General features: G+C 45.5%; 1 protein-coding gene across 1 annotated transcript in view; it reads right to left on the reverse strand.

The window, feature by feature from the left end:
• LOC144694755 (myoferlin-like) overlaps window positions 1–22,954 on the reverse strand; it is a 143,929-nt gene that overhangs the window by 10,263 nt on the left and 110,712 nt on the right. Inside the window, exons 35-45 of the mRNA XM_078565328.1 lie at window positions 22,407–22,535; window positions 19,648–19,803; window positions 17,659–17,750; window positions 14,815–14,985; window positions 10,727–10,875; window positions 9,236–9,375; window positions 6,878–6,966; window positions 5,993–6,088; window positions 4,656–4,797; window positions 3,637–3,736; window positions 66–259 (exon numbers count right to left, since the gene is read on the reverse strand). Of these exons, the coding sequence (XP_078421454.1) occupies window positions 66–259; window positions 3,637–3,736; window positions 4,656–4,797; window positions 5,993–6,088; window positions 6,878–6,966; window positions 9,236–9,375; window positions 10,727–10,875; window positions 14,815–14,985; window positions 17,659–17,750; window positions 19,648–19,803; window positions 22,407–22,535 (1,458 nt within the window). The remainder of the gene's footprint in view (window positions 1–65; window positions 260–3,636; window positions 3,737–4,655; window positions 4,798–5,992; window positions 6,089–6,877; window positions 6,967–9,235; window positions 9,376–10,726; window positions 10,876–14,814; window positions 14,986–17,658; window positions 17,751–19,647; window positions 19,804–22,406; window positions 22,536–22,954) is intronic.

Here is a 22,954-nt window from a genome sequence, read left to right on the forward strand (position 1 = left end):
ACATTTTGGGTGAGGGAGAACAGGCCTTAGAATAACAAATGCTTTGGAAAAGAATTTGGTCTTACTGTTAAAAAAGGTTTTCCATCTTCGTATGTAACGCATGGCCACCAGCCCTTAATACTTTTCTGTTTGAAGAGCGAAATCATCTTCTGCAAGCTGTCTGATGAGGAGTCCTCCAGCTTAAAGAACTTTTCCAAGGTACAACGATCTGCCCATTTCGCTGGGCACCGGAATGCATTCAGGTTAATCTCCAGATATCCTGCCAGGGAGGAAAAAAACTCCAGGGTCAACGTGGAGCTGGGACTCGTGGATAAATCAGCAGCCTCAGACCCGAGGGAGGGTCAGGGTCAGCAATTGTCCAGGACAGCTTATTCAAATCAGCACCCAGCACAGTGCTGCTGGAGCAGTAGATCCCAGGCAAGGATCAGTGTTGTGGATTGGACCCGTGGGAGCGAGAAATTAGCTTGGATTCTCAGTCCTCGATCAACGCACCGTGCTGAGGCCGAGATCGATAGTGGGTGTAATGCCTCCCACAGTCGGAACAACCCACCGACGCTGCTGGCTACCCAGTCAATTGACATGAGCTGGGTGCCTATCTCATTGTGCCTAATCGAGGGTCCATGTGTAACTGAAGCAAAGGTGCCTAAAATAGGGGACACCTCTCCCCACCTCCTCCCTGTACAAATGAGTTCACTTAGGACAATATCTCTTTCTCTCTCTCTCACACACACAGTTAATGCTGTTTAGTGAAAGTTCCAACTGGCCCTCAGAAACTCTGCTGGACCAGTGACAGAACGTGGGCCTGTGATTTCCCCCACACAATGATGTGACAAGGGTCTGTGACTTCCCCCAAGGGCTTGAAAGGGGGTTGTCTACATCTACCAACCCACTTCTAGTCCAGAGCTTTGCCACAGCAAAAACAATTGGAATTAGTCTCGGTCACTGCACAATTTCACCCACAAACCCTGTCTGACAACACTCCTCTGCCCTCAACTGGCACCTGCTGGTTACTGCAACTGCAACACTTAAAACCACAATGTCTGGAACAAAAACATGTGAACAACCTAATGAGGGGATTGTTATCGATGAAACGGCAACTGGCACTGTCCTCTCCACCCAGCCCTGCTCAGCTCCCGCTCCCTGCAGTCCTTCCACATACTGTGCCCTGTTTCATACCCAGTGCACAATGATCTCCCATTAGCTAAAAGCTAATGACTTATCACCACCTTCAACACCTCTTTGATCCTTTTGTCTGTGACATCTTTTGATTCTCTGCTCCTATCACTGCTTGCTTATCCCTAAACCACCCCACCCTCAACTTCTCTCTCTCCCCGCCCCCCACCTTAAACCAGCTTATATTTCACCTCTCTCCTAACTATACTCAGTTCTGCCGAAGGGTCATGAGGACTCGAAACGTCAACTGATTTCTTCTCCACCGATGCTGCCAGACCTGCTGAGTTTTTCCAGGTAATTCTGTTTTTGTTATGATCTCCCATTAACCAGGTTAAGCTCCTTACTGAGTAGTAACCTCAGCAGTTCTATACAATCTGGAGGATGTCCAAGACTCGCCATTAATGTATAAGTGCTATGTAATCTGCAACGTAAGAACATAAAGAACAGGCCCCTCGAGCCTGCTCCGCCATTCAACTAGATCAGGGCTGATCTTCTACCACAACAACATCTTCCTGCACTATCCCTATAAATTTTGATATCTTTAATATCTAGAAATCTATTGATCTCTGTCTTGAGCATACTCAATGACTGAGCCTCCATAGCCCTCTGGTGAGTGAAGAAATTCCTCCTCGTCTCAGTCCTAAATGGCCTACCTCTTATTGTGAGACGGTGTGCCCTGATTCTAGACACCCCCACCCTGCCCGCACCCCACCCCCAGCCAGGGGAAACATCCATCCTGCGTCCACTCTGTGGAGCCCTGTAAAAATTCAGTATGTTTCAATGAGGTCACCTCTCATTCTTCTGAACTCTAGAGAATACAGGTCCAGTCTCCTCAATCTCTCCTCGTAGGACAGTCCCATCATCCCAGGAATTAGTCTGGTGAACCTTCGTTGCACTTCCTGTATAGCCAGTATATCCTCCCTTAGGTATGGAGACCAAAACTGTACACAATACACCAGATGCAATCTCATCAAGGCTCTATACAATTGCAGCAAGACTTCCTTAATCCTGTACTCAAATCCCCTTGCAATAAAGACCAATACACCATTTGCCTTTCTAATTGTTTGCTGCACCTGCATGTTAGCTTTCAGTGGCTCATGAATAAGGACACCCAGGCCCCTTTGGACATCAACACTTTCCAATCTCTCACCATTTAAAAAATACTCTGCATTTCTGTCTCTCCCACCAAAGTGAATAACTCCACATTTTTCAACATTATATTCCATCTGTCATGTTCTTGTCCACTCACTTAGCCTGTCTAAATCCCCATGAAGTTTCTTTGCATCCTCCTCACAAATCACATTCCCACCTATTTTTGTGTCATCAGCAAACTTGGAATTACATTTGGTCCCCACATCCAAATCATTGATATAGATTATGAATAGCTGGGGCCCAAGCACGGATCCTTGCGGTACCCTACTAGTCACAGTCTGCCAACCTGAGAATGACCTGTTTATTCCTCCTCTCTGTTTTCTGTCCGTTAACCAATTCTCAATCCTAGCATCAGTTCCCAATCTAAATCATAGCTGATTTTGTCCTTCAACTCCACTTTCTCCCACTATCCCCGTATCCCTTAATTCCATTAGTGTACAAAAAATCTCTTGTCTTGAATATACTCAATGACAGAGCATTCACAGGCCTCTGGGGTAGAGAATTGCAAGGATTCACCACCCTCTAAGTGAAGAAATTTCTCTTCATCTCAGTCCAACATGGCTGACGTTTCATCCTGAGACTGCGCCCTTGGGTTTTCGATTTCCCACTGGTGGGGGTAACATCATCTCAGCATCTACCCTCTCAAGCCCCTTAAGAATTTTATATGTTTCAATGAGATCACCTCTCATTCTTCTAAACGCTAGACAGTACAGGCCTCATCTACTCAGTCTCTCCTTATAGGACAATCCCCTCATCCCAGGAATCAGGTTGGATCAAAGCTTTGTTACACGCCCCTCTAAGGCAAGTATATCCTTCCTTAAGTAGGGAAACAAAAACTGAATAAAGTGATCCCGGTGTGTGATCTCGCCAAGGCCCTAAATACTTCACTATGACTTCTTCACCCTAATACTCGAATGCCTTTGTAATAAAAGCCATTGTACCCTTGGCTTTCCTAATTGCTCGCTCAACTATCATGTTAACCTTTTACATCCCCTTGTTGCTCTTTATCCACCCTGCTAGTTACAGCCTCAAAAAAACTCAAGGATTTGCTGAACATGACCTTCTCTTTCATAAATCCATGTTGGCACTGCCAAATCATATCGCAATTTTTTAAGTGCCCTGTTACCACACCACCAATAATAGATTCTAGCATTTGCACTACTACTGCTGATATCAGGCTAACTGGCCTATAGTTCCCTGTTTTCTCTCTCCCTCATTTCTTGAATAAGTTTGCTACCTTCCAATCCACCGGGTCCATTCTAGAATCTAGGAAGTTCTGGAAGATCAAGTAGTGAGTCTGTTGAACGTTACCTAAATAGTCATCAAAGGAGACTTTGTCATTGTCCCAAACTTGGAGAATTAGTTTAGGAGGCATTTTCATTTCGGTCTCATCCAAGCTCCAAATATAGTTCTAAAAGAAACAGAAATACTCTCTCAAAATTGCTCCTTGAATCACTTCGAAGAAAGAACACACATGTGGTACATTTTATGAATCGGCTGACTTGCTTGGGTCAAATTCCCAGCTGGCACTTTGACAGAATTGGCAGCTGAAATAAAATTAACAAACAGCAACACAAGGCAATTTTACGTCAAACATGTTCATCGATACATTCAGCAATTTCTACCTTCCAATGAAAGAAACCGAACGTAACATTAGCAAATTCCTTCAGCCCAGCTGCCCAACGAACCTGGGTCGGAGATAAAATCTGTATCGACGACTTTGAGGAGGGGACCAAGTGTAATGAATTCAAGTTTGCTGGCGATATAAACTTAGGTGAGAATTTAAGCTGTAGGGATGCAAGGAGACTGCAAAGAGGTATAGGCAGGTTCAAGTGAATGCGCAAAAGCACAGCAGATGGAATGTAATGTGGAGAAGTGTGATGCACTTTTTTTGGAAGCACAGGAGTAAAGAGGTCTTACTGCAATTGTATGAAAGGGAAGGGGTTTGGTCCATTGGGACTGTATGAAATGGGAGTGAATGGAAGGGGTTTAGTCCATTGGGATTGTATGAAGTGGAAGTGAATGGAAGGGGTTTAGTCCATTGGGATTGTATGAAATGGGAGTGACTGGGAAGGTGCTTGGTCCATTAGGATTGCAGACAATGAAAGTGAATGGGAAAGAGCTTGGTCCATTGGGATTGTATAAAATTCATGTGTAAGGGAAGGAGCTTGATCCATGGGGATGTACACAATGGGAGTGAAAGGGAAAGGGTTTGATCTATTGGGATTTGTTTGTGGTAGAATTCTCCCTGAATCAGGTATAAATTCATTAGGCTGCCTTTACTGCTGGAATAAATCATTCTCATTTTTCACCTTAACTTGGTTCCTCACCCTCTTGTTGACGATAAGAACTCGCTCCATTGTTAAATATTCAAACTGGAAGATAAACCTCCAGTTAAAGTTGCCCTCTCCATCCAGCGATCTGTAATGCACATCAGTATTCTGTTTCTGTTCCTCCAACCCAACCATCCACCTGATGAGGGAACAACAGGTTCAGTTAATAATTGGAGATTACAGAAATAATTTCCAAAGTATTCTTTTTCCTTCTAGGCCCTGGTTTTCTTTGAGTAACTGTATGGGTGGAGGAGGTGGGTGCGTGGGCAGAGTATGGGTGGAGGAGGTGGGTGCGTGGGCAGAGTATGGGTGGAGAAGGTGAGGTGTGTGGGCAGAGGGAGGAAGTCTTTAGTCATGGTGGTATGTTAGCTTTTATGGCAAAGGGTTTGGAGTATAAAAGCTAGGAAGTCTTATACTGGGCTTTGGTGAGGCCACATCTAGATTATGCAGAACAATCTTGGTCCCCATACCTTAGAGGGACCACAACAGAGGTTCACCAAATTGATTGCTAGCATGAGAAGGCTGTCCTGTGAGGAGAGATTGAGTGGCCTGGGCTTATACTCTGGAGTATAGAAGACTGAGAAGTGATCCAATTGAAAGGTATAACATTCTGAGAGGGTTTGACAGGGTAGATGCTGAGAGGTGTTTCCCCCAGCTGGAGACTCAAGAACTAGGAGTCAGTCTCAGAATAAGGGGTCAGTCATTTTGGATAGCATGTGCGAGGGGCCATATGGTCTACTCCTGCTCCTATGTTTTATGTTCCTATGTCTTAAGCATTGTGAGTGAGATAATTACTTAGTCTTTCTACAAAGAGTTCTTGGCACAGTGCTGTTGTCTAGATGTGTAACCAACATTCTGAATTAAGACAATGGTTCTCTTTTTGTTTGCATATCCCCCCGACACTTATTTTCTTAAAATAACTTGGGAGATTAAAATTAGCATTAAAAAATAGAAAATGCCAGAAAAAAACCTTCAGCAGGTCAAGCAGAACCTCTAGAGAGCGAAACAGAGTTCACAATTCAGATTGAAAACCCTTTGTCAGAGTGTCACCAGTAAACACAACAGCCATTCTGCACTAGAAACCTCCCACAAACATCGAGATGAATGATTGGTTAATCTGTTTTTGATGGTGTTGGGAGGGAGGAATGTTGGCCAGACATCAGATCTCCTTGTTGCAGGGGTTAATCTCTTATTTGATGGATGGACAATGCTGAGGCATTTCATAAGATAAGACCATAAGAACAGACTACATTGAAGCATGAGTCTAGCTGATGTGCTCAAGAAATTTGTCATTGGGGGTTACACAAGGATTTCATATGGGATATTCTCCTTACCCTTTAATATAAATGTCACTCATCCTCTCCCCCATTATGTTGGCTTCCTGCAGAATTACATCATTTGTGTTCCAGATTATACAGCGCAAAACGTACCTGAAAAATCAGGAAATTCAGAAATCAAGACAACACTGTAGGGCTGGATCAATTGTAAATTGTCCCTTGCTCAACTCTTCCCCGTTTACCAGGCAGGATATGGTAATTAGACTAAAGGCTATTACGTGACTAAGTCTCCCGATGGCCCTGTTGCACTAACTCTCCTACCTGAGCCACACAGACCACTTGAGATTTCTAGGTTGGAGCCCAGTCAGCGCTCTGGGGGAAGGCAGAAGGAGTCTTGCCTAAACTAGGGACCTGAGCAACGGGTCAGGCAAACCCTGTCCCAGGATGAGTCAGCACCTTCGGGAGAGGATGGATGAAAATTGATGAAAGAATTTGCCTTTCAGTATGGCAGGATGTCTCAAAGTGCTTTGTGGCCATAATCTGTTTTGTTTCTGATTCAGGGGCAAAGGGGTAAGGGTTAAATATTGGCCAGGATGCCAGGGATAACTTCCCTGTTCTTCTTCAAATAGTGGCCAAGGGATCTTTTTACAACCACTTGAGAGGGAAGAGGGGGCCTCAGTTAATACCCCACCTGAAAAATGGCACCTCCAACAATGCAGCATCCCCAGCATTGCACTGGAATGTCAGGCTGGATTAGGCAATCACATCTCTAGAGTGGGACATGAACCCACGACCTCTCGACTCAGAAAAGAGCGCTAATAAGCATCACAAATTCAAAGCCGTGGACGTAAAGGCTTCAGGCCTCCTGCAGTGGAATCACCAGCGTTAGCAGTCACATGCAAACCCTCTAGGTTATTATTACTGGCTAGCAGGTGCACTCACCGGATAGGGGCCCGAGGGGTGATGTCAAAGGGTGGGCCAGGGGCACCCAACTTCTTAGGAAAGATGTCGATCCACATCTGCAGCTTCCCCTGCACAAGGAACAAAAAGTTAAGTTGAGTATTGCTGAAAAAAAGAGTCATGCTGTCAAAGCTTTTCATCTGGCACTCATCAGGACAGATGCAAGAATGCCAAATTTCAAAGGGAGCAACAATTTATATTCAATTAGAAAAGGGTGCTGATTGGTTGGAAAGTTGACTCTGATTGGTCAAGGTGTTGCCATGGAGAATGTGCCAGAGAACTATTGTGCCCTGCACTTTTGTTTAATTCAAAAAGATGTAATGCCTGGACATGTTCCTTTTGCCTGCAGAGGACAGGCCCTTGTGTATAAATATATGTAGCTTAGAGTATAAAAATAGAGAAGTGTTGTTGCAACTGTACAAGGCATTGGTCAGACTGCACCTGGAGTACTGTGCACAGTTTTGGTCCCCTTACTTGAGGAAGGAATGTAGTTGCACTGGAAGCGGCTCAGAGGAGGTTCACTAGAATGATTGCAGAGATGCGGGGCTTGTCTTATGAGGAGAGATTGAGCAGTTTAGGCCTATACTTGCTAGAGTTTAGAAGGATGAGAGGAGATCTAATTGAGGTATACAAGATGATAAAGGGGATAGACAAAGTAGATGTGAAGTGGATGTTTCCCCTTGTGGGGCATTCTAGAATGAAAAGCCATAGTTTTAAGCTAAGGGGTGGTAGATTTAAATCAGACCTGAGGAGGAATTACTTTTCTCAAAGGGTCGTGAATCTGTGGAATTCACTACCTCAGAGTGCAGTAGATGCCGGGATGCTGAATAAATTTAAGGAGGGGATAGACAGATTTTTAATTAGTAATGGGTTGAAAGGTTATGGGGAGAGGGTGGGAAATTGGAGTTGAGGCCAAAATGAGATCAGCCATGATCGTAATGAATGGCGGGGCAGGCTCGAGGGGCTGAATTGCCTACTCCTGCTCCTAGTTCTTATGTTCTCGCAAGCCGAAGTGAGCCACATTGCGAGCCCGACTAATAGTCTGAAATTGGTTGTTAGTGTAATTCCTAACACACTCAGGATCATTCAGTAACTGTTGTCCATCACAGAATCACATCTAATGTTAGACACATAGGTTCGGAGTTTTGCAGTCAGTACTCTGCCTATTGTGAACAGTCAAATGGACGTGCTGTTTGATACAATCCGCTAGTCATTGGGACGTTAGTCCACATACCTGGTATGGCACTGGCACTGAAATTCATACATAACATTATTAATTTGTGTGGTAGGCAGATGTTAAGTTGCACACACACACACACACACACACACACTTGAGGAGGCTGGCACAAGGGGAAGATGATAAAACAACAAGGTCCATCTTCCCCTGCCCTCGCCCCCTGCACCCCATCCTCCTGTAACTGACCATTGCGTGGTGGAGTTGTTAACTAACCCTGACTAACTTGTGGAGGCATACACAGAAAGTTCAGGGTTGGGGAGCAGGAGGGGATACAATGGAGAGAGATAGGTTTTCCGGACCAACTCCATGGAATTCATGGGATTAGGACAACCACTCAACCAGACTGAGCCAAAGGACCCATCTCCATCTTACTTAGAATTTACAGCACAGAAACAGGCCACATTCTCCAGTGCCTCTTTGATCCTTTTTGTAATATTGAAACCAGAACTGTGCACAGTTCTCCAAGTGTGATCTAATCAAGGGTCTATACAAAGTTTAACTTTATACGACTTGGAATTTTGGTTCTACGAGACTTTCCAGGGATGAGGAATTCCAGTTATGTGGATAGATTGGAAAAGCTGGGGCTGTTCTCCTTGGAGAAGAGAAGGTTGAGAGGAGATTTGATCGAGGTGTTCAAAATCATGAGGGGTCTGGACAGTGTAGCTAGAGGGAAACTGTTCCCATTGGTGGAAGGATTGAGAATGAGAGGGCCCAGATTTAAGGTAATTGGCAAAAGAAGCAATGGAGGTATGAAGAGAAACTTTATCACGCAGCGAGTAGTTAGGATCTGGAATGCACTGCCTGAGTGTGTGGTGGAGGCAGGGTCAATCAAGGAATTCAAAAGGGAATTAGACTACTATCTGAAAAAGAAGAATGTGAAGGGTTACAGGGAGAAGAAAGGGGAGTGGCACTAGATGAAGTGCTCATTCAGAGATCTGGTGCAGACACGATGGGCCAAATGGCTGCCTTCTGTGCTGTAACCATTCTGTGACTTCTATGACTTTGTACTTTGAGTTTCTGAGGGAAGAAATGTGAATTCTGAGATTGTGAATTCTGCATAAACAGCCGACATTTAAACAGCAGCAAACTCTGCTGGCATTTACCTGTTCAATCCCTGGTTGAGTGCTATTGAACAAAGTCCTGGTTTCCACATGCTCTGGCACCAGATTCTGCAGGTGGAGAACGTGCAGAGCGAGTCGTTCTTCTGGGGGCCCTGGGGAGCTGTAAGGAATCTTCTTCGCCTCTGCACAGTAGGAAAAAACGGAGGGGGGATTTAATCAGCTGCAGTGATAGTTGGCTGAATTTCCAAGTGGCTGTAAGTGTCTCCACACTGTTGGCTGTACCAGTTATTTGGTGTCTTCCCTCAAAACAGCGAACAATAGAAATCTTGCCGCTTGGTGAGATGGGTTACTGCCTGGAAGTAGAGGTGGTCTTGTTGTGCAGTAGGTAATGTCCCTGCCTCTGAGCCAGAAGCTCCAAGTTTGAGTTCCAAACCAGGACTTGAAGGCCAAGGAAGATATGTTCATAACGCAGGCAAACAGGTTGAGTATCAACCTGTAAATCTTTCCAACACACACCAATGACAGGGGGGAACAGCGGGAGAGGTTCCTGGTCAGCCATGTGATGGAAAGAACGTGGGAGCCTCTACCGACACTTTCCATAGCTCCAGGCTACAACATGCATGTAAAAGTGTGCGTTGCCACAGCAACTCGGACTCACTAAGTGAACTGTAGCCCACCACTGCCTTGAATGCACTCTCATAGGGAATGATCCTGTGCAAGTAATTCTTTAAATTGTGGAGGAAAATCTGTTGTTTAAAAAAAAGTTGAAACAAAGAGTTGCATCTTGTGAAATATTTATTAAACACTGGTTAGGCCATAGTTTGGAATAGTGTGTTCAGTTCTGGGCACCACACTTTAGAAAACTTGTCAAGACTTTAGACAGGATGCAGAGATTTACTAGATTGACCTCATTCTACAGGTTACGTCCTTCACCTTCAGTCTGACCCACAGCACCACGATCTCCACAATGGTTAGGGCAAGGAGGCAGGTCCTGAGTACACCCCAGCCAGAACAGGGATCAAACCCCATGCTGTTGATGCCAATCTGATCCACACAAGCCACCCAGCCCCCTCAAAGAGTCTAACTGCTGTGGTAACACACATGTTGTAGTCTGGAGCTAGGAATAGTGATAGTAGAGGCTCCACTTTCTTTCCATCACATGGCTGACCAGGACTCTCTAACACTGTTACCTCCTGCCGTTGGCATGTGTTGGAAGGATTTGCAGGCTGATATTTAACCTGTTGGGCCACATCATGAATGCACCTGCCTTGGCCATCAAGTCCTGCAGTGGGAATTGAACCCAGGGCTTCAGGGGCAGGGATGCTACCCACTGTGCCACAAGGCCTTCTTGTAACATTCTCTGAAGCTAAAATAGGAAATATGGAACACGTCCCCCAAAGGTTTAGTTACAGAATTGGCCTCTAGTCGATATCTTGTTCCTCGTGTTTAGTTTGAAATTAGCTCAGGTCCCGAGTTCTGTCATGTAATTAGCCCCCGAACAACCACATCCTCCTCCCAGCCCAGTTTCCTTACCAAAGTCACCCAGCAAGAACTCCCTCTCTCCGATGGAGATTTTTTGCCCGTTACTGCGAGCGACAGGCAAGGCATAGTTCTTCATGCTGCACAAGTTATTCAGCAGCTCTAACGGTGTCAATTGATCGCGCCACTGAGTCGAACCGGCTCTGCAGAGAGAGGGAAAATAAAAACTCGAATACAATTCCTGCCATTTCTCCTTTTGTTTAAAAAGTTTATTTCACATTCCTTCTCTCCCTCAACCTGACTTTGCAACACTTGGCTGAAGAAACAGAGATATCAGACAACTTGGCTGCCCTAAACCTCCTATCCTTCCTGTCGCACACTTGTAAGGGGACCTGGATGCATCCTCTAAAACAAGAACAACTTTTATTTATGTAGCACCTTTAATGAAGCATCCCAAAAGGGATGTTACAAAACAAAATGTGACCCCGAGCCACCTCAGGAAATATAAGGTCAGATGAACAAAAGCTTGGTCAAAGAGGTAGGTTTTAAAAGACCTAACTTAAAAGGAGGAAAATGAGGCAGACAGGTGTAGGGAGGGAATTCCAGAGCTTGAGGCCCACAGGCAGCTGAAGGCATGGCCATCAACGGTGGGGTAATTGAAACCAGGGATGCTCAAGAGGCCAGAATTATTGGAGCACAGTTATCTCGGAGGGTTGTGGGGGCGGGAAGAGATTACAGAGGAAGGGAGGGGGCGAGGCCATGGAGGGATTTGAAAACAAGGATGAGAATTTAAAAATTGAGACTTTGCTTGATCGGGAGCCGGTGTAGCTCAGCGATCACAGGGGTGGTAGGGGAATGGGACTTGCTGCGAGTTAAGACATGGGCCGCAGAGTTTTGGATGACCTCAGGTTTATGGGGGGCTGGGGTGGGGGGGTAGAATGCAGAAGACTAGCCAGGAGGAGGGGAGGTGGTGGCGTAGGTAGAATGCGGAAGACTAGCCAGGAGGAGGGGAGGTGGTGGCGTAGTGGTATTGTCGCTGGACTAGTAATCTAGAGACCCACGGTAATACTCTGGGGACCTGGGTTCGAATCCCACCATGGCAAATGGTGAAATTTGAATTCGATAAAAATCTGATGATGACCATGAAACCATTGCTGATCATCACAAAAACCCACCTGGTTCACTAATGCCCCTTTAGGGAAGGAAATCTGCCTTTCTTACCTGGTATAGCCTACATGTAACTCCAGGCCCACAGCAATGTGGGTTGACTCTTAAGAATGCCCTCCGAACAAAAAAACAAGAAATGCCTTGGAATATTCAAGTCTAGACATAATGAAGGCATGAATGAGGGTTTTAACAGCAGATGAGTTGAAACGGGTGTGAAAGTGGGTGATGTCACAGAGGTGGAAATAGGTGATCCTAGTGTTGGCGTGAACATGAGGTTGTAAACTCATCTTGGGGTCGATCTCTTAACCTAGCTTAATCTCAGACTGTTGCCAGGGAGCGGAATGGAGTTGGTAGCTAGGAAGTGGAGTTTGGAGTGGGTTCAGAAAACAATGGCTTCAGTCTTCCCAACATTGAATTGGAGGGAATTTCTGCTCATCCAGTACCAGATGTCAATTAAGCAGATGATCTTCAACCATGGACTGTCCCTTTCCTGTCGGGAGGCCCTGAGCCACCACCTCAGAGGCGATGCCATTCAGCCCAGCTTGACACACCATGCTAAGGTTCACCACATCACGGCTGTACTCCCCTCACCTCCAATCTCATATCCCACCGCAGGAAAGTAAGTCAGAATAGAAATTTCTATAGCGCCTTTCAGGACCTCACAATGTCCCAAATTGCTTTACAGCCAGTGAAATACAGTGTAGTTACTGTTTAATGTAGAAAATGTAGCAGCCAATTTTTGCACAGCAAGATCTCACAAACAGCAATGTGATAGTAGCCCAAATAATTTGTACTCGTGGTTTAGGTTCAGGGATAAATATTGATCAGGACTCAGAGGAAAAATTCCCTCCAACTGAGAGTGCAGTCTAATGGCTCATTCAAATGACTGCGCCTCCGACAGTGCAGTGCTCCCTGGATACTGTTCCTCTGGCAATGCACCCTTGGTACTGCCCCACCGACAGCGCAGCGCTCCCTCACTACTGCCCCCAATGACAGTGCAGTGCTCCCTGGATACTGTTCCTCTGGCAATGCACCGTTGGTACTGCCCCTCCGACAGCGCAGCGCTCCCTCACTACTGCCCCCAATGACAGTGCAGCGCTCCCTCAGTACTGCCCCTCCGACAGCGAAATGCTCCCTCAGAACTGCCCCTCCGACAGTGCAGCACTCCCTCAGTACTGCCCCTCCGACAGTGCAGCACTCCCTCAGTACTGACACTCCGACAGCGCAGCGCTCCCTCAGTACTGGCAGTCCGACAGCACAGTGCTCCCTCAGGACTGACAATCTGATATTAGCCAAAAACAGTGATCTTCCCATACAGATGAAGATGAAGATGTTTAATATGTGTCCCTAAGCTCAGTGGAGAACCTTCACACAGCAGACTCTCTGTCAGGGGTGTCAGTACAGACATTGCGTCTTCCTGGTTCTTTATCCTCCAAAAGTATTAAGCCTGTTAAATAATTACTTACTTTGCAGGAGGTACGCAACCTCTATTTCTCACCCATGCAACCGAGTGCAAAAAAAATCTCAGCAGCTTACTGTTGAACTGTGCTCCCCGGTAACTGCCAGCTAGATTCCAGGAACTGGTGTGTCGAGGTTCTCTGCTGACTCAGGGCTATACTGTGGGCTGCAAGCTGAATGTACACAACCAAGCGGCAGGAAATGTACAGCTGGTCCATTGAACCTGACTTAATCTCATGATGCCAGGAGCACTGCCAATATGCAACCTCCTATCCCTCATCTCTCAACTATTATCAACTGAGCTATGTAAGGAGATGTTAGGGCAGGCGACCAAAAGCTTGTTGAAAGAGGAGAGAGGTGTAGGGAGGGAATTCCAGACTTTAGAGCCTGGACAGCTGAAGGCACTTCAGTGGAGTGATTAAAATTGGGGATGCTCGAGAGGCCAGAATTAGAGGAGCTCAGTTATCTCAGAGGGTTGAAGGGCTGCAGAAGATTAGGGAAAGGACAAGGTCGTAGGAAGACTTGAACACGTGGACAAGAATTTAAAAACTGAGGTGTTGGTTTCGAGTGGAAATTCCAGACTTGGAGCCAATGTGGGTCAGTAGGCAGGGGTGATGGGTGAACAGGGCTTGGTGTGAGTTAAGATATGGGCAACAACGTTTTGGACGAGTCCACTTCACGCTCCCATGTACTGTTTCCAAGCTTGGAGCTTTCCTCCCCACCTCTATAACCTCCTCCAGCCCCAAAACCTTCCGAGGTATCTGCGCTCCTCCCATTTGGGCCTCTTGTTCAACTTTAAATCGCTCCACCATTGGTGGCTGTGTCTTCAGCTGCCAAGAACTTAAGCTCTGGGATTTCCTCTTGAAACCTCTGTTCTCTTTTAAGACACTCCTTAAAACCTACCTCTTTGACCAAGTTTGAAATCCTACTATCTCTTTCCATGGCTTGGTGTTAAACATTTGTTTGAGTAGTGTCAAACAGTAGTGTCATCGCTGTGCAGTGTCTTGGGATGTCATCCTATATTAAAGGCGTTATACAGATGTTGGCCATGGCTCAGGGTTCTGAGTTCAAATCTCACTCCAGAGCTTGAACACAAAAATCAGTGCTGCACTCTCGGAGGTGCTGACTTTCGAATGAGATGTTAAACCGAGGCCCCATCTGCCTTCTCAGGTGGATGTAAAAGATCCCATGGCACTTTTTTGCAGGGGAGCAGGGGAGCTCTCTGTGGCGTCTGGGCCAGTATTTATCCCTCAATCAACATCACAAAAACAGATTTTCTGCTCTTAATCACATTGCTGTTTGTGGGAGCTTGCTGTGTGCAATTTTGCCTGCTGCGTTTCCTACATTACAACAGTGACTACACTTCAGAAATACTTAACTGGCTGTTAAGAGTCTAGTGGTCATGAAAGGTGCTATATTAATGCAAGTCGTTCTTTTATATAAATGCCAGTTGTTGTTGTCCTGCTGTATATGGGTCTTGTGCCCACTGCGAGATGTCACAATTTGTACCAACTCACATGCAGTATGTCCGAGGCAGGCCGCAACGCGCTCCGAACCGTGACAGGAACCGGTTTTCCAAGTCAACGACTGTTTCTCCGATTTTGTCGTCCTGGCTGATTAAATCGTAGTCGTACACGGCAACTTTGAGATCTTTATTCAGTGGAATGGTGGCATAAAGTTGAAACATTCTGGAGAAAGAACTTCCACCATTAGAAGCAACTTCTCCAAAAATCCGTCCTTTCCCCATCCCTCCTGAGTCTTGCTGGGGTCGAGTTTCATATGGACACCAGCAGCCCCTCTCCCGATATGTCCCATTAGCTAGTGTCCATCTCCCAACCCAACTACTTTTAATTGGCAGGCTATTTCACTATGTGAGTCATCACAGTTGAGTTTGATTCTCATGATAACTGCGCGCGCGCACACACACACACACACAAACATACAGATACACGAACTCATACATCCACAACTTCCCTATATTTATATTCCATTCCCCTTGCAATAAACACCAACATTTCATTTGCCTTCCTAATTACTTGCTATATCTGCATACTAACTTTATGTGATTCATGTACCAAGACACCCAGATCCTTCTGTACCACAGAGTTCAGCAATCTCTCTCCATTTAAATAGTATACTGTTTTTCTATGTTAACAGGAGAGTACATAGGAACAGGAGTAGGCCATTTGGCCCTTCGAGCCTGCTCCACCATTCAATAAGATCATGGATGATCTGGTAGTGGTCTCACATCTTTCATGTCTTCCCCCCATAACCCTTGATTCCGTTGCCTAACAAATATCTGTCTAACTCTGCCTTAAATAAATTCAAAGACCCAGCCTCCACTACTTTCTGGGGAAGAGAATTCCACACACCAACAATCCTTTGGGAGAACAAGTTTCTCCCCATCTCCATCTTAAAAGGGAAACCTCTAATTTTTAAGCTATGTCCCCCAGATTTCCACCCCCCCGCCCCCACCCTGCTCACAGGAGGAAACATCCTCCAGGTGTCCACCCTATCAAGTTTGCTCAGGATCTTATATGTTTAAATAAGATCACCTCTCATTCTTCTAAGCTCCAATGGGTATAGACCAACCTGTTCAACCTTTCTCCATAAGACAACCCCTTCAACCCAGGAATGAGTCCAGTGAACCTTCTATGAACTGCTTCTAAAGCGATTATATCTTTTCAAATAAGGAGACTAAAATTGCACACAGTATTCCAGATGTGGCCTCACCAAGGCTCTGTGCAGCTATAGTGAAACTTCCCTATATTTATATTCCATTCCCCTTGCAATAAACACCAACATTTCATTTGCCTTCCTAATTACTTGCTATATCTGCATACTAACTTTATGTGATTCATGTACCAAGACACCCAGATCCTTCTGTACCACAGAGTTCAGCAATCTCTCTCCATTTAAATAGTATACTGTTTTTCTATTCTTCCTGCCGAAGTGGACAAGTTCACATCTACCCATGTTATAATCCATCTGCCAAATTTTTGCCTACTCACTTAACTTATATATATTCCTCTGCAGACTCTCTACCTCCTCTTGACAACTTACTTTCCTACCTATTTGGTGTAATCGACAAATTTAGCCACCATAGATTCGGTCCCTCCATCCAAGTCAATGATATAAATTTTAAATAGTCGAGGACCCAGCACTGATCCCTATGGCACTCCACTAGTTATAGGTTATCAATCCGAGGGAGATCCATTTAGCCCTACTCTCTGCTTCCTGTTAGCCAACCAATCCTATATCCATTCTAATATGTTACCCCCTACACCATGTGCTCCTGTGTAGTAACCTTTGATGTGGTACCTTATCAAATGTCTTTTGGAAACCCAAGTACACCACATCTACCTGTTCCCCTTCATCCCACTTGAATGTTACTTCAACAAAAAACTCTAACAGATTAGTTAAACACGATTTAGGCCTGCCCTTGGTTAGTTTCGCCCAGTGTTGAGATGCTACTCCCAACTTTTGCACAAGACCAGTTAACTTGATGATTTAAGCTGGCTCCCTACCAGGAGAAACACACTCAGGTCTTGGAGAGGGTGCAGCAAAGGGCAAGTAAACTGGCGGCTGAGAGTAGAGTCATTTACAGCTCAGAAGGAGGCCATTCGGCACTTTTCTTTGTTCTTAAATCCATGCCAGTTCTCTCTCTATAGGGCAATCCAGTCAGTCCCATTCCCCCACTTTAGCCTGTAGGTTTATTTCCTTAAACTACCCATCCAATTTCCTTTGAAATCACCTGGTAATTACCACTCGCTGTGTAAAAGTGTTCTTTCTCACATTCCCTTGAAATCGACCCCAACAGATTCACGATAGATTGAACAGGCTGGGCCTCTCTGTCAATGGCATGTTAATTATGATAAGATACACAAGTTGAGGTTATAAAGAGGGACCACTGAGATGAGGGAGTGGTAGGTAGGAAGCAGACATAGGTAATGCTGCATTCCGTAAATAAACCTATTATCAAGAAAAATATTTGTTTCTAATCTCATACTTTACCAACTGGCTTGGAATTGATATCTCCCTAGAAAAGAAAAGGCTGAGGGGTGACCTGTGAAGAGTTCATTGAGACTATCACAGGGTTTGACAGAGTAGACGGAGTTACAAGCTCAGAGTTACAAACGTAATGGTCACTCGTAAATCCAACCAGAAATTCTGGAATTCTGAGCCACAGCTGGCATCCAGGGAGGATGGCAAGTTAGGAGAGGCACCAGGAGACTGGCACTGCCTGCGAGACTGTGACAGGGCTGGCTGTAAAACTGGAAAAGAAAATGGCAGAGAACAGAGAGAATCATCACATCCTCTCACAGCTTGGTTTGTGGATTTAAATTGTAGAAGAAACTTACTTGCCAAACACAGGATTGAGGGTATTGGCAATGAAATGCTCGTGATCATCGATGAACACCTTTCCCAGCGAGATTTTAATGTAGGGATCACACTACCAAAAGAAGAGGTACAGTCAATGTGAAACATGTTTGACAAGTTATTCTTGTTGAGCACTCTCCTCCTTCTTTGAAGTTCCCTCAACCTGCAAACACAAACAGATTATTCCATCGATCCAACTCCAGTGGTCTTGTGCCCCAAAGCGTGTCAGAGGAATGTTAACCAAAGTTTGATGCCGAATCTATAAGGAGATAATAGGGCAGGTGACCAAAAGCTTGGTCAAAGGTTTTAAGAAGTATCTTAAAGGATGGGAGAGAGGCGGAGAGGTTTAAGGGGAGAATTTGGGAGCTTAGGGCCCAAGGAGCTGGAGGCCAATGGTGGGGTGGTGCAGACGTTAAGAGGCCAGAATCAAAGGAAAACAGAATTAACTTGACAGGCCTAGGGTAGATAACATGGGGAATGTACAAAGTGTCACACTCTCCTGCTTAGAGAGTAGAGGCCAATGGCTGGTGCAGAGCAGACGACAGCTTCACTTTGATCCAAGATCTACCTGCCTCAGGAGAGCTCGATGGCAACACTAGATTCCTGAAATGAAAATGGATCCATTCCCCATCTGAGTCACACTTCATCCCAATTAGTACTAAATTCACAGAACAAAAAAGAGTTGAGATCCAGGGGCTAATTGTACCCTCATCCTAACCCTTGAGAAACTAAGGGGGCTTGGATGCGATACTGATTTTACACTGCGCTTCACGCAGAGCAAATCAGGCGAGGTAAAACCCACATATTCCATACAATTTGGCATCTTCCAAGCTGACATGTTATGTGAAGATCCACCCCTGTCAAAAATCCGTTAATTTTCTGTAACTTGGGAATGCATAATGGCATAAATACCTTTAAGGGGAAGCTAGACAAACGCATGGAGGAGAAAGGAATAGCAAGATATGCTGACAGGGTTAGATGAAGTAGGGTGGGAGGAGGCTTGTGTGGAGCATCATCAGCCTCCGGTCACCTGTCATTTTAATTCTCCACCTTGCTCCCCATACTGACCTCTCCATCCTTGGCCTCCTGCAGTGTTCCAATGAAGCTCAACTTAAGCTTCAGGAGTAGCACTGCATCTTTCGATTGAGCACTTTACAGCGTTCCTGACTCTAAACTGAGTTCAACAATATCAGATCATAACCCCTGCCTTCATTTTGTGTCCTTTTCTTTGCATATTTCGGTGTCACTCTTGTTTTTGCTTACAGATGACAGCTGCTCGTCCTCCTGCCATTCACACCTCTTCTAGATCCATCTTTTGTTTCTTTCCCTGTCCCATTATGTCCCTGTTGTACCATGAATGCGTTTGCCATTTAATCTCTCCTGCCCTCCACCATATCACAGACCTTTCCTTCTGTTATTTTTTGCACCACCCTCCTCCCTTTCACCTGCTTAAAACCTATTACATTTCGAACTTTTGCCAGCTCTGATGAAAGGTCATCAAACTGAAATGTTAACCCTGTTTCTCTCACCACAGATGCTGCCAGACCTGTTGTGTATTTCCAGCATTTTCTTTCTGATATTGATATAGACCTGTTGGGATGAATGGCTTGTCTCTGTGCTATAAATTCAGAGAATAATACAGCAGAGGAGGCCATTCAGCCCTGTGAAAGAGCTAGCCAATTAGTCCCACTCCTCTTGCTCTTTCCACAGAGCCCTGCAAAAGTGTTTTCCTTCAAACATTTATCCAATTCCCTTTTGAGAGTTGCCACTGAATCTGCTTCCACTGCCCTTTCAGGCAGTGCATTCCAGATCACAGCAACTTGCCGTGTTAAAAATAAATCCCAGATAAAATGTTGGCTCGTATTTTTCCCCTTTCAGAAGCTGATGGGCCCATCGTGAATTTGTCGCGTTTGATATTTTTCTCGCTCCGTGCAAATTTTTCCTTGCTCATGAAAGCAGCAAATACATACCGTCCCGCTCCGATCCTTAGGCTGGAGGCTAAGGGCACGGACGATGTAAACTCTCACTAAGCAGATCTGTGGCTCACTGGAAGGCAGTTGACGGAACTGAGATGGAGGGAGAGGTTTCGTCGGATCTTCTGGCAGGGGGTAGATTCGAAATGACCCCTAAAAAAATTAAAATGAGAAGAAAATAAAATGACAATGCAGGATGACATAGGATTCCCAAGGACATTATGGGACAAAAAAAGATTATTCAGCCCATCAAGCCCGTCAGTGGCCCATTCGCGTCACACAAGTGCCAGGCAAGGACCATCTCCAACAAGAGAGAATCTAACCATTGCCCCTTGACATTCAATGACATTACTGTCACTGGATCCCCCCACTATCAACATCCTGAGGGTTACCATTGACCAGAAACTGAACTGGATTAGCCATAAAAATACTGTGGCTGCAAGAGCAGGTCAGAGGTTGGGAATTCTGCAGTAAGTAACTCACCTCCAGATTCCCCAAAGCCTGTAACCATCTACATGACACAAGTCAGGAGTGTGATGGAATACTCTCCACTTGCCTGGATGAGTGCAGCTCCAACAGCACTCAAGAAGCTCGACACCACCCAGGGCAAAGCAGCCTGCTTGATTGGCACCCCATTCGCCACCTTACACCACTCCCTCCACTGACACACAGTGGCAGCAGTGTGTACCATTTATTCTACAAGAATCACTGCAGCAACTCACCAAGACTCCTTTGAAGCACCTTCCAAACCCGTGATCTCTACCACCTGGAAGGACAAGGACTGCATACGCATGGGAACACCAGCACCTGCAAGTTCCCTCCACACACCATCCTGACACGGAGCTATATTGCCGTTTCATCACTGTCAATGGGTCAAAATCCCGGAACTTCCTTCTAATACAGCCCTCTGGGCGTACCTACCAGATGGACTGCAGCGGTTCAAGGTGGTAGCTCATCACCAACTTCTGGAGGGCAATTAGGGAAGGGTAACAAATCCTGGCCTAGCCAGAAACACCCACATCCTGTGAAAGAATTTTATGAAATCAAGCTCACCCTCCAACATTCCCAGGATAGAGGCAAACATTTGAACCCCCAAAAGACTATCAATTTCCAAATCCTCATGTCACCTCTGGTTCTTTTGTCAACTGAAGCTGTGCCCTCTGGCTCTCGACCCTTCAGCCATGGGAAACAGTTTCTCCTTATTTACTCTATTAAAATTCTTCATGATTTTGAACACCTCTATTAAATCTCCTTCTCTGCTCTATAGGACAACACCAGCTCCTCCAGTCTATCCAGGCCATTGTAATCCCTCACCCCGCAGAACAATTCTTGTAAAATCTCTTCTGTATCCTCTGCAAAGCCTTTACGACCCTCCTAAAGTGTGGGCCCCAGACCTGGATGCAGCACTTCAACTGCAAGGCGGAACAAGTGTTTCACATATCAATTTTATTTTTGAAAAATTACCATTGACAGACCTAATGACAATCATTTATTTTATCTACAGGATTTCTGACAGCAAACCGAAGCTATCCCTTGGCAAGTGTCAAAATTTTCAGGCACTGAACAATTCAGGAAGAGCTTAGTGAAGCTGTGCCCCCAATGTGAAGCCTCATTAACAGGAATGTAGGTCAGGGAACCAGTGCGAGAGCCTTTCACCCATTATCTTGCATCGTGCTCCTGGTGCACAGGATTTCAAAGCACCAAATGTTACAACCAAGATGTTGCTTGGCTTTGTGTACAATTAGTGCCGCACAATTTCCCTGAACCTAAGTATGCAAAGAGCTCATTCAACCAGCATACAAGCCTGTTAACAGGAAATTGGCAGGTATCAAACACAGCATAAAATGAACTTGCATTTATTAAGTACCTTTCACGACCTCAAGATGTTTAAGAGCACTTTTATAGCCAATGAAGCATCGCCACTGCTGTAATGTAGGGAACACGGCAGCCAATTTGTGCACAGCAAGGTCCACAAACACCAATGCAATTGCGAGCAATAATCTGTTTCTGTGATGCTGAAATAGTGGCCACAGGATTCTTATGCCCACCTGAGAGGGCAGGCGGAGCTCTCATTTGACATCTCGTCTGAAAGACAGCACTGGCAAAAGTGCAGCACTCCCTCGGTACTAGACTATTATGTCAGCTTGGATTTTGGGCTGTGGGACTTGAACCCACAATCTTCTGACTGCGAGGTGGGAGAGTTACCCGCTGAGTCTTGGATAATAGCAGGAGGTACCCAAGGCTTCCCAATCCAATAAATACAATGGAACTGATCTGTATCGTAGATCTGTATCGTATGCTTGATGAGTTAATTACTCTCAGCAGCAACTGCCAAACTCTGAGACATGTTAGAATAGCTGAGGGGAGAAAAATGGAACAAAATTAAATGTCTGGTCAGAGGAGCTGACTAAGTTGAGGTGTCATATGTTGTAGCCTTAAGGTACAAACATTCAGCTGCATTTATGTAGCGCCTTCGACATATTAAAGCATTCTAACAGACCAATTGGACTCAGGAAGGCTCAACGAGGTATTAAAACAGACGAGCAAAAGCTTGGTCAAAGAGGTAGGTTTTAAGGAGCATCCTAAAAGTTTAGGGTGGGAATTCCAGAGCTTGGAGCCCAAGCAGCTGAGGCGTGGCCACCAATGGAAATTAGATGAAAAACATTCAGAGTGGCTGACACAGGAGATTCCCTTGAACTGTCAGCAGCCGAAAGGGGTGACTGAACTATCACCCGAATAACTCCTTTATTGATTACCTTAAATTCGCCCACAACGATCGGATCCTCGATGTCCCCATACACTTTTCCTCGGTAAAGTTTGAAGGTGTGGCAGAAATCTTGTAGCCCCTTAAAGTGAGGCACATCTTCTAGAGGGCATGGATAAATCTGTATGAGAGAGAGGCAGAGGGAATGGGAAAGGTAGAGGGAACGGGAAAGGTAGAGGGAACGAGAGAGTCAGAAGAAACAGGAAAGGTGGGGTGGGGGCAGGGAAGAGAGGCAGAAAGAAAGCGAAAAAGAGAGTGTGAGTGAGAGAGAGAGAGAAAGAGTGAGAGCAGAGTGGAGGCCAACAGAAAAAGAGGGGCAGTGGAAAAGAGAGGGATAGAGATGCAGAGAGAAAGAGGAAGCAGAGTTGGCAGAAAGAAAAAGAGAGGCATAGAGACGGAGAGAGGGGGGAAGAGAAAAAAAAATCACTGTGAGCATCTCTAATGACCTCAGCTAGTGGGGATCGAATACTCCATGAGCCTGGTGCCCAAAGTATAGTCCCCTGCACCCCCCCCCACTCAAATCTCAGGATACATGGCCCT

Source organism: Cetorhinus maximus, chromosome 20 (assembly GCF_964194155.1).
Source record: "Cetorhinus maximus chromosome 20, sCetMax3.hap1.1, whole genome shotgun sequence".
NCBI lineage: Eukaryota > Metazoa > Chordata > Chondrichthyes > Lamniformes > Cetorhinidae > Cetorhinus > Cetorhinus maximus.